We start from the raw sequence: 14809 nt of genomic DNA, 5'->3' as shown, positions 1-14809 counted from the left end.
CTAACATGTCCGATCACACACAGTACCTCAAGCCGTTTGAGTATATTTTGCTGCTCCCCCTCCCCTCCCCTCCCCCCACCACCCCTACTATGTTTCCTGGGGGGGTGGGGGGAAGTAGAACTATAAATTCACTAATATCCCCAGATCTATTTAGAGCAAATTGCTGCCTCATAATCAAAGAAGTACATTGGAAACAGAACTCTAAATAGATTTAAAAAAAAATTATATTGTTGCTTGAGTCACATGGGCTTGTGTGGTTTTCCTCAACACAGGACCCTTGTTATAAAGTGCTATATGGCCAGCAGGGTTAATCTTGGTATCCGATCCCTGACATTCCAGCATGTATACGGTTTGAAATCTGACTTTCTGATGGCCCCTGCCACCACCTGAATGTCACTGGTGAGTTGGCATCGCCAACATGTGGCATCATCTTAACTTTCTGCTCCCTTCACTTGCCTGTTCTACTCTCGATTTATATTGTACCGAGCCTATAAAAGTAGAGACTGAGGAGAAAAGCTAACCCCAGGAAAAACTAAACTCCTGGGACTGTATGTTTGAGTCATTCCAGCCCCACTGAACGGGATGGGAATTGGGCCTCTGGTTGCAGCGTGACCAAGATCCAGGTTGGCAGGAGAAACAGGGACAACACTTTAGAACCAGCAAACACATCGGTGGTTTATCCACTTCAAACTGAGGCCAAGCTCCCTCATCCTGACCACATCACAACTGTACTGGCAGCAGTGAATCGGAACCACTTGTTATTTGAAAGCCTAGTTTTCATTTGTCCATAAAAGTATGTTTTTTGCCCCCAAAATAATGTATTTTGTCTTTAAATGAAAATGCATCAGTAAGTGTTAAACTTGTGTATCTAGTGGATTATTGCACCTGGTTTAATAGAGACTGTTTCATTGTAAAACCAGACTAACTGTCTGACTGGCGTCTCTTGAATGAATGCTCAATACCTGTAGAATGCACACTTGCTGTGTAGCTCTTTAATAAAACATTTCCTAATGTTAATCTTTTTAAAAAAAAAAAAAAAGTAAAAAAAGTTTTAAAAAGGAAACCATAGACTTTGGACCACAGCACTATATTTATTACTTGTTTCTGCTTCTTCTGATTCTTTAATCACTTCTATTTTCTCCTGTTTCCTTTTTTTTCTCCACAATTTGTTTAAAAAGTCCTAAAATCAGGTAAGATAACATGAAGCTTTTACTTCTTTAGTGGCCATGCCTATTTCTGTTCCAGTTGGTAGTGATGTGATATGTTTTTAGGTTTCTGAGCTGCTCCAGTAGTTAGCAAGTCCCCACCCCATGCACCTCCCCAGTTAGCCTTGTAGGGTTCAGTATCTAAGTTGTACATTGGCACGGCCTGTGATTGTTCTTGAAACCAAACTGTCTTTGTTTCTCATGCCGTATTGGAAGAATTGTCTTATGTCGACTTCTCCAGAAAGTGAGTAAATGTAATGTATACACACTGGAGATGGTAGTATTCACTGCTTAAAGGTGTCTTAAAGTGTTTCTTGACTCAAATTTTCTAATGAGCCATATTATCCTGCCAGTCAATATGAGGAGTCTCCAGCTTGGCCTGGTCATTTGTGTTTGTGGTAATTTTATGGTTTTCGTGTAGTTTCAAATACATGTGAAGCTGGGTTTTTTTCTCTTAAAGGGAAAGACTACTCACTAAGTTATGGCACTCTCTAATCACCTGGATCAGGCTGGATGTTCCTGATTTGGGCCTTTGGAGTTTTGGATGCTACTTTGGTTACAAATGTGAGATTTAATTGACAGATATCTGTTGGGTGATGATCACAGTTCTGCCACACCTTGAGTTTTCATCCTTTTATAGTATGCCTTTGCCTGCAACTTCTTGATTTTAATTAGCAGCCTAGGAGTGATTTGGCCCTCAATATGCAGAGAGCGACTTCTCCTCTAAACTGCACACATGCACTTGCCTCTACACATCACCTGCTCAAGTAAGAAAAATCCGAAGTGTCTGAAAAAGGAAACCAAGATTTTTTTGTAACTAGTGTGAATTACCCGTAACGGAATATTAGGTCCACTAATTTTGATAAACTTATTAATATTTTGTCGAAAGGTGGTTGCTAAGTTCATAGGTTTTAGATGGTAGTGCCCTCCTCCTTTCTTTTGAACCACTCGTGACTAACTGCTAGTTGAGAATATTGTTGAAAATCTTCAGTGTTGTGATACAAATGGAAACCGTGCTGCGTATAATGGAAAACATTTCAATCTGGTCTGGCTAACCGTGGCCATTAAGCTTCATGTTTCATTGGGGTCCTGTTAATTTCTGCAATAATATTTCCAATGATGGATGGTACATTTAGAAGGCTTTTGTAATGACTTTTACTCATCAGGCCAACGGCAGGCCATGTTTTTGGGACAGCTGGTAGTCACTTGCATGTTATTGTGGAGCTAGTGCAGTATATTCCTCTACCTCAGCAACTAAAAAGTTACTGCGGAAAACTTTGTGGAACATTGTTCTAATACAAAGACTCAAACTTTTTAACGAGCAAGATTAGATCCAACACATCCTTTTGATCTCAATCCCACCAACTTGCCTTTTCGCCATATTCCTCAATCCTTTCTCTCTCCATGAACACATCCTCTTGAACTCATTTATACTATTTGCTTAAATGGCCTTCACTAATTACTTGACAAATCTACAGTATTAGAATAGTTCTGCCTGACTTCCATTCTTGCTTCTAACTTAATTTTTAACTTGTCTCCTAGTACGTGAACCCCTCACCATACATCCAGTTTTCCTTGATCAATCCCCTTCATAATCTTAAAAACTACAATTAGCCCCTACTTGGTCTCCTCTTTTCTAAAGAATAGGCCCAACTTTCTTAACCTTTCCTCATAATATCAATTCTTGGGACCTGGAATTATCTGGATTGCTTTTGTACCCTCTTGAGGGCAATGATATCCTTCCTATTATTGAAAGAGCATAACTGCATATTTTGCTCATTATGGGGCTTGGCTTTCTGCAGCAACTGTAGTATAACTTCTTTCTGTTAATGCAATGGTAAACCTTTTATTTGTGTTTGTTGCTGCCAAGCAGTGGGCTGAGTTTTTCATCGATTTGCCCACAATAACTCCCAGAGCGTTTTCCTATTGGTAGGATGCAATTGTTCCGCTGGGCACACATTCCCAAATGTTTGGTTCCTTACTTGATTATTTTACAACTATTCACATTGAACTGCATCTGCTAACCACTGGCCCAGTTTTCTAAAGAGTTGGAATCCTTCAGAATCGGGTTGCAGTGTTTCTCATTATTTGCACTGGCTACTATTTCCATATGATATGAAAACTTTCCTTAATATATCCTCTTCTGAGGCATTAGTATATATCTTAAGAATAACTTTCAACTGTCCTGATTTTGTAGGTGAATTTTAATCCTGCCCCAAACTCCAAGCCTAAAACATTTGGTGCTTACACCTTTTTGAAATTGCCAGCGTTGAGGGATAAACCAAGTCTGAGGTGCTTCATATCTTTTCTTGCCTTGCACTTCTCAGTCAGAGGGACTAACTGCTTATTATATGTTGATGTTAGTGTTTTTTTAAATGTCATTGCTCACAGTGAGCCAGAAGATAGGGTGGATGTTTGTGAGAGATATTGCAACAGTGAAATAAGTGGATAATGATGGTTTTTGATTAATTCCTTGAAAATCTGAACCAGTCTGAAGAGCATGACGGGTTTTGTGTTGTGCAGCAGACATATTCGAGGTGCGATGTGTGCTATACACAATTTATTACAAGCGACTGTACCGTGATGTTGCTCGTGTTGAGTTGGGGGATATGCTGATTTATAACTGCCAGAGTGTAATATCACAAGGGCTGAAGTTGGACATTGACAGGGTCACAAAGCAGCAAGTATCACATCAGTCACCCATCATATGCTGCGCCCAATATTCAGGTCTGTTGACTTCGATAGAACTAAATATCGAGCATGTCGTATATTGGGTGGTAAATGCGATTCCACCTGTATTGCCTCCCCGCCTCTGTCCAATTTCACCCCGCATGTATTGTAGTTAGTTGACTGTTATGGCATCAGTCGTGAATTTAAAAAACCTCTCTTCCTGTCGCTGTCTCTCTGCTTCTTTCCCACTCTTGAATTTTTTTGTGCCATCCTCTCTCTCTTTGTTTTCCACTCTTTCTGTATATGGCTTCTCGCATTGAAGTATCTGCCACTCCTGGCTCGTCTCGTCTGTTTCAGTCTCACTCTCTCTCTTACTCTGTCCTCCTTTCTGTCCTCTCTATCTGCTCCATGTCTCTCAAGGTCCCACAAACAGCAATGAGATAAATGACCAGATGATCTGTTTTAGTGATGTTGGTTGAGAGATAAATATTGTCCAGGACACCAGGGAGAACTGCCCTGCTCTTCCTCAGATAGTACCATGGGATCTTTATGTCCACCTGAGAACGGCAAAGGAAGAGAGGATGAAAAATGGAAGTGAAAGAGAGCGGGTGAGGAAAAAAGTAGGATGAGAAACCGAGAGAAAGTGTGTGTGTGTTCAAAGTAGAAGGAGCGAGGGAGGGAAACCGAGCTACAGATACAATGGCGGGGAGGGAGAAGAGAGAAAGACCATAATCCGAGACCCGTCTTCCATAACTCCTCATATTACCCCACACACTTTCTACCATGCTGCACCCACCACATTCTAATCCCAACACCAACCCCTTGTTTCCTCTCTGCCTCAGCCAGCTCCCAGTGGCTCCTTGGTGTCAGACTTGGCTCAGTGGTAACACTCTCGCCTCTGAATCAGAAGGTCATGGGTTCAGGTCCCACTCCAGAGACTTGAGCACATAATCCAGGCTGACACTTCAGTATAGTACTGAGGGAGTGCTGCACTGTCGTAGGTGCCGTCTTTCGACTGAGATATTAAACCGAGGCTCCCATCTATTCTCTCGGGTGGATGTAAAAGATCCTTCGAAGAAGAGCAGGGGAATTCTCCTGGCATCTTGGCCAACATTTATATCTCAATTGACTTAAAGCAGATGATAGGGTAGGGAATTGGTTAGGAGATAGGAGACAGATGCTGTAATGGGTATGTACTCAAATTGGCAGGATGTGACTAGTGGTGTCCCCCAGGGATCTGTACTGGGGCCTCAGCTATTCACTATATTTATAAACGACTTGGATGAAGGAATAGAGAGCTGTATATCTAAGTTTGCTGATGACACCAAGTTAGGTGGCACAGTAAATAGTGTGCATGGGAGCAGAAAGTTGCAAAGGGACATTGATAGATTAAGTGAGTGGGCAAAACTGTGGCAGATGGCGTTCAATGTGGGAAAGTGTGAGGTCATCCACTTTGGATCTAAGAAAGACAGTATTTTCTAAATGTGTCAGTTGAAAATTTCGAAACTGAGATTGATATATTTTTGTTGGGCAAGGGTATTAAAGGTTACAAAACCAAGGCGGTTGGATGGTTTTATGATACAGATCAGCCATGATCTAATTGAATGGTGGAACAGGCTCAAAGGGCTGAATGACCTGCTCCTGTTCCTATATTCCTATGATCTGGCCATTTGTTTTATTGCTGTTTGTGGGAGCTTGCTGTGTGCAAATTGGCTGCTGCCTTTCCTACATTACAACAGTGACTACACATCAAAAGTTCCTCATTGCTTGTGAAGCACTTTGGGATGTTCTGAGGTTGTGAAAGGTGCGATATATTTGCAAATTCTTTAAGTTTCTTTACGTTTAATGTTAATGTTATTTGTACTGGACTCATGGGAGCTTGCAAGATCACATTTCGTTGTTCATGTACTTGTGCATTGTACAATGACAAAGTTGAATTATTATTATTATTCAGTTGTGCTTTGTTGACCTTGAACAGTGAGTGTGGCATCTACAGTGCACTGAAGGCTTTCAAAACATTTATATGGATAGATATAATTTATGGTTTAAGCTATTTACCTACAAATTATAATAAGGTATTTGTCCCTCTGAATGAGAAGTGTGGAGAAAAAACAGATGAAGCACAGATTGAAACTTCCCTTACTTAGATTTATGAATACCATAACAAATCTCTATGATCATGAGAAACACACAATATTACAGAAATGAAAATATTAGACTGTTTAGTAAAACAAAATGAAAGCCCCGGATATTTAGAACATGCGCTCCTGATTTTCGAGTTTGTACATTGAGAGTTATGCTCCTGGGGTAGATATCCTGCTGATTAACCCTGTTCTGATCTGACATGGTTCCCATTTATATCTACCCTCTGCTTCTTATTGTTAAGCCTTTTATTTATCTGGCACCATGTTTTACCCCTCATTCTGTGACTCCTTAGCCTTTAAACACCGATGTAGGACCTTATCAAAAGCTTTCTGAAAATCCCAAGTGTATCACATTGATTGCATTTCCTTTGTCCATAATAAGCTCCAGCACGTTAGTTGAGCACAACTTCAGTTCCTTAATTTGCACTGGCTGTCCGAACAGATTATGCTTTACCAAGTATTTACCCATGGGATCCCTTAAAATTGTTTCAAAGATTTTTCTTACGAACACACGAAAAATGACGGGCAGGAAATGACCTGGTCCATCAAGCCTGTCCCACACCATGATGCTTGGACAACTGGACACTTCCCACCCCTCCGCAGCCATGGCATCTCCTGGGAGAGGCAACAAAAAAAAACCCAGGGCCAAGAAGGCAAAACAAATCTGGACTATTCCTTGGCGACCCCCCTCGGTCAATGGAAACCAGTCCAGGAGATCACATGACCATGGGTATGTTAACTGTTAATCCACAATTACAACAGACAGTAAACTTCTCGGTCTTGAGTTTCCAGGTCATTTTTAAATAATGCTGTATGTGAGTTCCCGTTCCAACCTCAAGAATTGCTCCCGAGTTTGGCAAATTTAAAAAGCTGTCAGTCCAAACTTGACCAATTTCACAGAATCACAGAAACCCCACAATGCAGATAGAGGCCATTTCGGCCCATCGAGCCTGCACCGACACATATCCCACCTGCTCCCCGTAACCCCTGCACCAACACATATCCCACCCTATCCCCGTAACCCCACGTATTTAATCCCCCTAACACTAAGGGTCAATTTATCATAGCCAATCAACTTAACCCGCACATCTTTGGACTGTGGGAGGAAACCAGAGCACCCGGAGGAAACCCACGCAAACACGGGGAGAATGTGCAAACTCCACACACAGTCACCCGAGGCCGGATTTGAACCCGGGTCTCTGGCGCTGTGAGGCAACAGTGCTAACCACTATGCCACCGTGCTCCCCTTGCCCAACTGTTTTGAAACATGGTGTCCAAACCAGTGTATTTTAAGAGACTGTTACTTTTTAACTGTTTACTGCTGAGTAGCTTCTCTGCCATCCCTGGAAACCTGTTCTCTCATTTGGACAATTGTTCCTCCCTCTTCCTTAGTAGAGATACATGTTCAGAAACTCTACTAACTCCATTACTTATTTATCACTCTTGTCCCAATCCATTCGCTCTTTGTTTACTGCATATACACATTAGGAAAACCTTTTATTTTTTACTTGAGATGTTCTCTGCAATCTTTCTTCCAGTGACACTCCTATTTTTTTTACCTGCTTTTACTTGTCTACACAGTCTCCCATGCTATCAGGTGCCTTGTATTTTTTTCCAGCCTATTTTTGTATCCCATTGTCTCTTTCTGGGAAGAGGGAACCTGGGACCTCCCTGTTTTGTGTGGCTCAGCAACATGTGGAATAAACTCATTGTGTCATTGAATCCTTGTACGTTTTAGATACTGTGGTCATTCCCAATACTTCTCTTCACATCCTCCCTTAACCACATTGGGCTCTGTTGCTCATTAATCTGTTTTGGTTGAACTGGAATGAAGTTGACTTGTATCCTCACCCACAGTTTCTTAAACACTTTCTACATTGTTGTTGTTGTCAATCTCACACCCATTCTTGTATCCCAATCAACGTTTTAAAGCCCATTGTGCATTTTCTTGAAGTCTGTTCTTTGAAAATCCAACAGTTTTTAGTTTCTTTTCACGTAACCTCATGAGCATTTTGATTCTAACACATCGTGATAGGATATTTGTCCTATTTGCCAGACTTGGGTCATCACTAAAAATGAAATCCCAGAAAACTCTCCGATTTCATAGGAAACTATCCTGTACCACCTCCAGAAACACGCAGGCCTCTTCAGTCTTTCTTCTGTTCTTCTCCCCATCAGTACATTGATAATTGAAATCCCCCCATGATTAATGCTCTGGCCTTTTAACAGGGCTCCCTGATCTGTTGTGAACATTTCCCCCGGCCCCTTCCCTCCGCTCATGTTCAGGCGTGTCTGCAGCAGCATGAAATAATTTATTTTCTTTCCCTATCCATTCCCTGACCCCCACCCACCTAGACTGTTGCATCAGCCAAAGCCATTATATCATTCAGCACACAAGCTAATTTAAAATGAACTGAAGTATCTTTAAAAAAAATTGCAGTACGTTTTTTGCTGAGGTCTACACAGGGAACATTGATAAAATATCAATTGGCCATTTTGCAACAAAAAAAATCCTAATAATTTTATCAAATTAATCCTATTGATCTAAAATGTTTGTAGAATCATTTAATGGCACATGTTGGTGATTTTGGATGTGCTATGTGGTCCAGATTTTGACACACGTTCTAACGTGTATTTGTGTTTTCAATGTTTTTGGAGAACTTTGTGAATGGGAGTGTTCATGATTTGTAATAGACTGTGTAGACCTACATGATCAGTACTGCTGCTTTCAGCCTCTTGCTGGCAAGGAAGTTAACCCTTAAGGCACTGGTGTAATATTTGCTGTTAAAGCTACTTCGTACCTGTTGAGCATAGTAAGGGCTAAATCTCAGCTGTTCCCTTCCCTTTGCCTTTTGATTTGCTGTCGCTACTGCGTCGTAGTCGGTATGTTCGTTTTTAAGATTGCGATTGTATGTATCTTCCAGGGCACTGTGTTGATTCAGAAGGGCAGAGTGAGCACTTTTGGACCCTGTTTTTGTCTTCACCTCATTTGAGTTATAAAGATTTGGTGGCTTATTTTAATTGTGTTTGGTTTCATTTGAAAATATGGAGGCTTTGCAATGTTGGGGTAACCCTGACAGGTACCATCAGGATATTCACTTGTTGACCCAGAATATTATGTGCAGTGAGAGCATTCCTTATCTGTGTAAAATGTTAGGGATATGAGAGAATTTTTAAAACCCCACTTGGCTCAGTGCCATATTTTACACTGAACTGCGGTGTAGTATTGGGGAGAAGTGCTTTGCAGTTGGCAGCACTGCTTTCTAATATCTTCCCACGTCTTGCCTTAAAACAAATGAAACTTACTGTCATCCCAGTGAGGAAATGTGTTCAAAATGGCTTGTATACGTGCTACTGCTTGAATCTGTAGCAACACTTGGGGCCCGATTGTGTCAGCCGTGGCTCAGTGGGTAGCACTCTTGCCTCCGAGTCAGAAGGTTGTGGGTTCAAGTCCCACTCCAGAAACTTGTGCAGAAAATCAGGGCATTCCAATCCTGGTCAGTGTGCATACAAACAACCACACCCACAGTTCAACGCAGATACAACTCGATTCTTATTCTGCACGTGGTGTTCAAACTCTGCACAGAAAACCTGGACTGGCACTCCAGTGCAGCACTGAGGGTGTGCTGCACTGTCGGCGGTGCCATCTTTCGGATGAGGCATTAAACCGAGACCCCGTCTGCCCACTCGGGTGGACTTGAAAGATCCCGCGGCACTATTTCGCAGAACAGCAGAGAAGTTCTCTCCTCCCCCCCCCCCCCCCCCCAGTGTCCCGGCCAATATTTACTGTATCAACCAACATCACTAAAACAGATGATCTGGTCATTACCACATTATTGTATGTGGGACCTTGCTGTGCACAAATTCTTACCGTGTTTCCTACATTACCACAATGACTGCACGTCAAAAAAAAGTATTTCATTGGCTATAAAGCGGTTTGGGAATTCCTGTGGTTGTGAAGGACACTATATAAATGGGAAATCTTTTTGATTTCCTTTTGCCCGTACAGGGATGGAAACGCAGAAAGTTTCTGCACAGAGTTTGAACACCACGTGCAGAAGAAGAATCAAGTATCTGCGTTGAACTGTGGGTGTGTATGTTTGTATGCACACTGACCAGGATTGGATTGGACTGCCCTGCAGCAGATCCTGCTGCCAGCACCACACTATGGGCAGTGGTCGAGGCAGCTTTTACCCAAGGGTTCCAGAGTAATTTTCTTCCGAAAGCTTAACCTTAAGTTCATCAGTTGTAGTGTTTTTTGTTTTAAAAAAGAAATTTAAAAAGTCCTGTTGTTCTTTGCCAAAAATTGGCCACCGTTTTGAAAACGGTTTTTAACCTTTACCCATTTTTGAGAATCTGTCACTGTTTCAAAAGAACCAAAAATTAAAAAAGTTTTCAGAATCTTTCAGAATGAAACCCAAGTTTAGGTTTTAGGTGAAGGGGAGAAAAATGCAATTATTGATATTTTGTGGTTTGTAACTTTTTTTTTCAAATCACCCCCGGTGAAACGGCTCTGTTAATCTGATCGCCCAGTGCCAATCTTTTCAAAGTAAATTATGGGGCAGTCCTGACTGAGGAGCAACAGTTGTGCCTACATTGGCTGGGACTCAAGTGATCGATATTTTCCCCCTCTATCTCAACCTCTCTGCCTCTCTTCTCCTTAAAACCTACCTCTTTTTGACCAAGGTTTTGGTCACCTGCCCTAATATCTCATGTCAAATTTTGTTTGATTAATGCTCCTGTGAAGCGCCATGGAACATTTTACTACATTAAAGGTGCTATATAGATGCAAGTTGTTGTCACTGTGTAGTTAGTACGTAAGTAAGTACGTATGCAGCTGGTTTGCAATGCATTTAGCCTCGCAGATTTAATCTCTACAAGAGCCAGGTGTGGTAATGCAACAGATCTTAGAAAGCAGATCCTTCATTTTCAATTATTGCAAAGGTTTTTGCTGTTCATGTTTTTCATTTGTTCAAATTCACATTGTGTCTTTTGTTAACACACGTCATGCCAAGTAAAGTCTCTTGAGTCTCTTTTAGCACACAAATACCACAGGAAAAATGTTTCTGCTTGAAGCAAGTGCAGTGGCCCGTTGTGCGAGGCAGAACCTGGACTGATGCACAACTGGCTTGCTGAGTAGTCCAGCTCGCGGCTGCTGAAAGGGTTAATGAGGTACACTTCCCAAAACTTCGATCAGGCCTCAGAGTCCCTGTTGCAGCCAATTTTAAACCTGATTTGGAATGGTAATGTCATGGTAATCATGCAGTGTCAAATCTGGGATGGTGGGCGGGGGAGGGGGAAGGACAGGTTTTGTTCATCGTCAGTTTGGGTCCCTCCTTTTTGGTAATTTCAACCTTTTTTGTTTGAGTTCATCAAAACAAAGATTTTTGCCTTTTGACCTGCTTTCAAATTATCTCTGCAGAACAGTTTCTTTTTTCTGTTGCTCTTGTTCTGTTTTCTTTTGGGTGCTGTTGGTGGGTTTCCTTTCATGACCCCCCGACCCCCCCCCCCCCACCCCCTCCTGGAAGTTGCATGCATTAATGATTTTTTTTTCCTTTCCACCCGCCCTCTGCCCGTCTGATTATCATCTACCCCTTGATTGGTAACTTGTAAACACAACAGCCTCCGCTCCTTCAGTTCGGACAGGTCATACTCGCTGAACAGAAGTCCGTACGCAAGGGATAGCATCATGATTGAAGAGCTGACAAAGGAGTCGGTAAGTGCAGATCTGAATGCCAGACGCCTGTGAAATTGTATCATTATAGCATGCTTTAGAGTACAACTTCAAATGATGCAGGCCGTGCTTTCAATGTAGTGTGTGGCACCAGAGCTAACGGCTCCTCTTTCACATTTCATGGCTAGGTGTTGCCACAGACTGAGAGAACTACCGTTTGAATTTGACATCCATAAAGGGAGGAAATTGCCACCTTATTGTCCTAGTGCTCACCATGTTTTTGCTGTTTGGTATATCTGATTGAGCACATGTGGAAGATGCATTGACTTAAACTGATGCTTCTTTCTCAACAAGCCACTCAATCAGCCAATTCTAAGTGTTGATTTTAAAGGCCTCGCTTAGTTGCTTTAATGTGTGAACTTAGATAGGAGAAGATGTATTTTTCTCTGAAGCATTCAGAGTCTGAATAGTTCTGTCAGCCTTTCACAAACTGCCAACCCTATAGACTGCAGTTCAGTCAGAAGATAACATTAATCAGTTTTTAGATTTGTAGCAAGCCCTCAACCACACTGTGTGATTTACCTTTAGTTTGCTGTGACAATATTTGGAGGCGCACAGAGCACTTGCTGCTGTTAACGATGCAACATGTTGTTACGGGAACAGCTCAATCCATAAAAGTCCCTTCTTCTTGCATTGTTCCAGAGAGGTCTGGGATGATAAGGGCCCATTGTTCATCAAAGACAGGACACTTTAGCCACTGGCTTCTCCTGCTGTGATGAGAGATAATGAAGCTGGGCAAAGATAATTCCCTGCTTCCATTAACAATAAGCAATTTGAGAGTAAGGTGAAAGAAAGTGCCCTTCGTATGGATTCTCTAAGGAGGTGGAGTTTTTTCACCCCTGCTTCTCCTTTTCTTCTCACGGGATCACCTCATTATTCCATCGTTTGTGTACTGTAACACTCAGTTTTAATAATCCTTCACAAATTCGAATAATGAAGCATAGCAGTCATTCATCCATTCCTTTTGCAAACTTAGCCATCCACAAACTGGGCTAAATAGACCTTATCTAATACCCCCTTTATATTAATGAGTTGCCAGTGACAGTAATCCCAGCTTCATGGCGCTCATTGCCACTTTTTCCAGCCCCAGCACTTTTGGTGCCTGCGTCGTTCTGTTGCTGGCCTGTATTGAGTTAAATTCCCAACTCCCCACTACTGACATTCCCTCAAAGCGGTGGCAGAGGCTATTTGTCTTGGATATGGGCAACACCAACTGGCAGTATTTATTGCCCATCCCTAGTTACCCCAAGGGCATTAGGAGTCGGCCACATAGCGTGTGGGACTGGAGTCACGTGTAGGTCGTACCAGGAAGGGGGGTGGTGGCAGGTTCACTTCCCTGAAGGACATCAGTGAACCAGTTAGGGTTTTTACAATGGTCATTTTTTTCCCGGTGCCAACCCACAGATTTATTGAATTCAGTTTCACAACTTGCCATGGTGGGATTTGAACTCCTGACCTTTGGGTTGCCAGTCCAGTACCATAACAACAGTGTACGTTGTCGTCATGTACCTGTGCTGCTGCCCCTTAGTTACCACTGGAAACGGCCTCATTATAATTCAGGCAGAGTCCAGCCGATCGGATGCCTCAGTATATTGCAGGGACTATTTCTAGTAGAATTGATTCTGAAAGCAGCCCGCTTGATTGGCACCCAATCCACCACCTTAAACATTCACTCCCTCCACCACTGGCGTACCGTGGCTGCAGTGTGTACCATCTACAAGATGCACTGCAGCAACTCACCAAGGCTTCTTCGGCAGCACCTCCCAAACCCACGACCTCTTCCACCTAGAAGGACAAGGGCAGCAGGCGCATGGAAACACCAACACTTCCAAGTTCCCCTCCAAGTCACACACCATCCTGACTTAGAAGTATATCGCTGATCCTTCATCGTCGCTAGGTCAGAATCCTGGAACTCCCTTGCCTGATGAGTTGGGAGGTGCAGTTAATAAAACTGTTTAAAGTGCAGAAGTTTTACACGGTAATGCAACACTTTTCGAGCACCCAGTCGCTCTTGTACAGCTCAAAACATTGATGTTGAGTTATTTGGCAACAAAACTTGTACCTGTAGGACATTCTGTTATAAATTTCCAGCATTTGCCCATAATATGCCCTGGAATGTTATACACAACTACAAATGAATCTGGCAGCACATGCATGAAAAACTAAGCTCCAGATATTCAATGCCAAGAATCAGTAGTCATGTTGGATGGCTTTAATCTTGGATGGAAGCTCTCCCAATGTTAGGTAAAGCTGTTACCGGGTAATGCATTATATCCTTAACACCTGGGACAAGGAACACATGTTTTATTTTCTAATCATTACTTCACTTGCTTGACAGCCTAGCTGCAAAGCCAGGGTAACGGGAAGGAAGAAACGATTGTGGTTTTTTTTAAGCCAAATTTCAACAATCAATTGTAATTATTATAGGTTCATCGGGAAAACCAGCCAGTTTAACATTAATTGGTAAGCGGTGTCTTCGACTGAAATGAAGTGCGGGCCCCTTCTGTTGATTGTCGGAGGTTTCCTTACTCTTACTACTGTATCATTTTGTTGCACAAATTCAACAGCAATAGTTTTTGTGGCCACTTATTAATGGGAGCGAGTTGCTTTCCTCTCCCTGTCGCCAGGGGAACAGCACATCACCTGAGGAGAAAGTCCAAACACAATGGAATGCAGTGTCGGAGGGGAGATTATTTTTTTTAAAACTTGTTATCGGGGGACAGCCTTGCTCTGTGTGCAGTAAAATTGTAAGTGTGTTTTTAAAGTGCATTTACAGTTTAACTACACGGAGAGAAAATCTCCTCTTACTGTTTTAAACCTTATAGTTCCAGTCTCGGGCAAGCATGCAAGCTCAAACCAGGGATCGGTAACAGTGGAGGCTGCTGTTAAATTGTTAAAGAACCTTTGCCAAAGCGTCACTTCTGTCTGCTGGTGCAGCCTTCATACTTGCCAACTTCCAGGTTCCTGAGAGAGAGTTTTGAGGTTAAAGGGCAACTCTCTTTTCCTCCTGGTTCAGCAGGGTTTCCAACCAGAGCTTGCACATTCCATGGGTAGAC

General features: G+C 42.4%; 1 protein-coding gene across 19 annotated transcripts in view; it reads left to right on the top strand.

The window, feature by feature from the left end:
* ank3b (ankyrin 3b) overlaps positions 1-14809 on the top strand; it is an 878328-nt gene that overhangs the window by 751506 nt on the left and 112013 nt on the right. For 11 of the 19 annotated variants that reach the window (XM_085994929.1, XM_085994938.1, XM_085994933.1 and 8 more), the window contains 2 exons: positions 1179-1190; positions 11642-11735. In XM_085994929.1, coding sequence (XP_085851055.1) covers positions 1179-1190; positions 11642-11735 — 106 coding nt within the window. The remainder of the gene's footprint in view (positions 1-1178; positions 1191-11641; positions 11736-14809) is intronic. The other 8 variants (XM_085994946.1, XM_085994935.1, XM_085994930.1 and 5 more) reach the window with 1 other exon arrangement.

Source organism: Somniosus microcephalus, chromosome 8 (assembly GCF_052327205.1).
Source record: "Somniosus microcephalus isolate GS21.2 chromosome 8, FLI_Smic_1.0, whole genome shotgun sequence".
In the NCBI taxonomy this organism is placed as follows: domain Eukaryota; kingdom Metazoa; phylum Chordata; class Chondrichthyes; order Squaliformes; family Somniosidae; genus Somniosus; species Somniosus microcephalus.
This window is presented reverse-complemented; position numbering and strand designations above follow the sequence as displayed.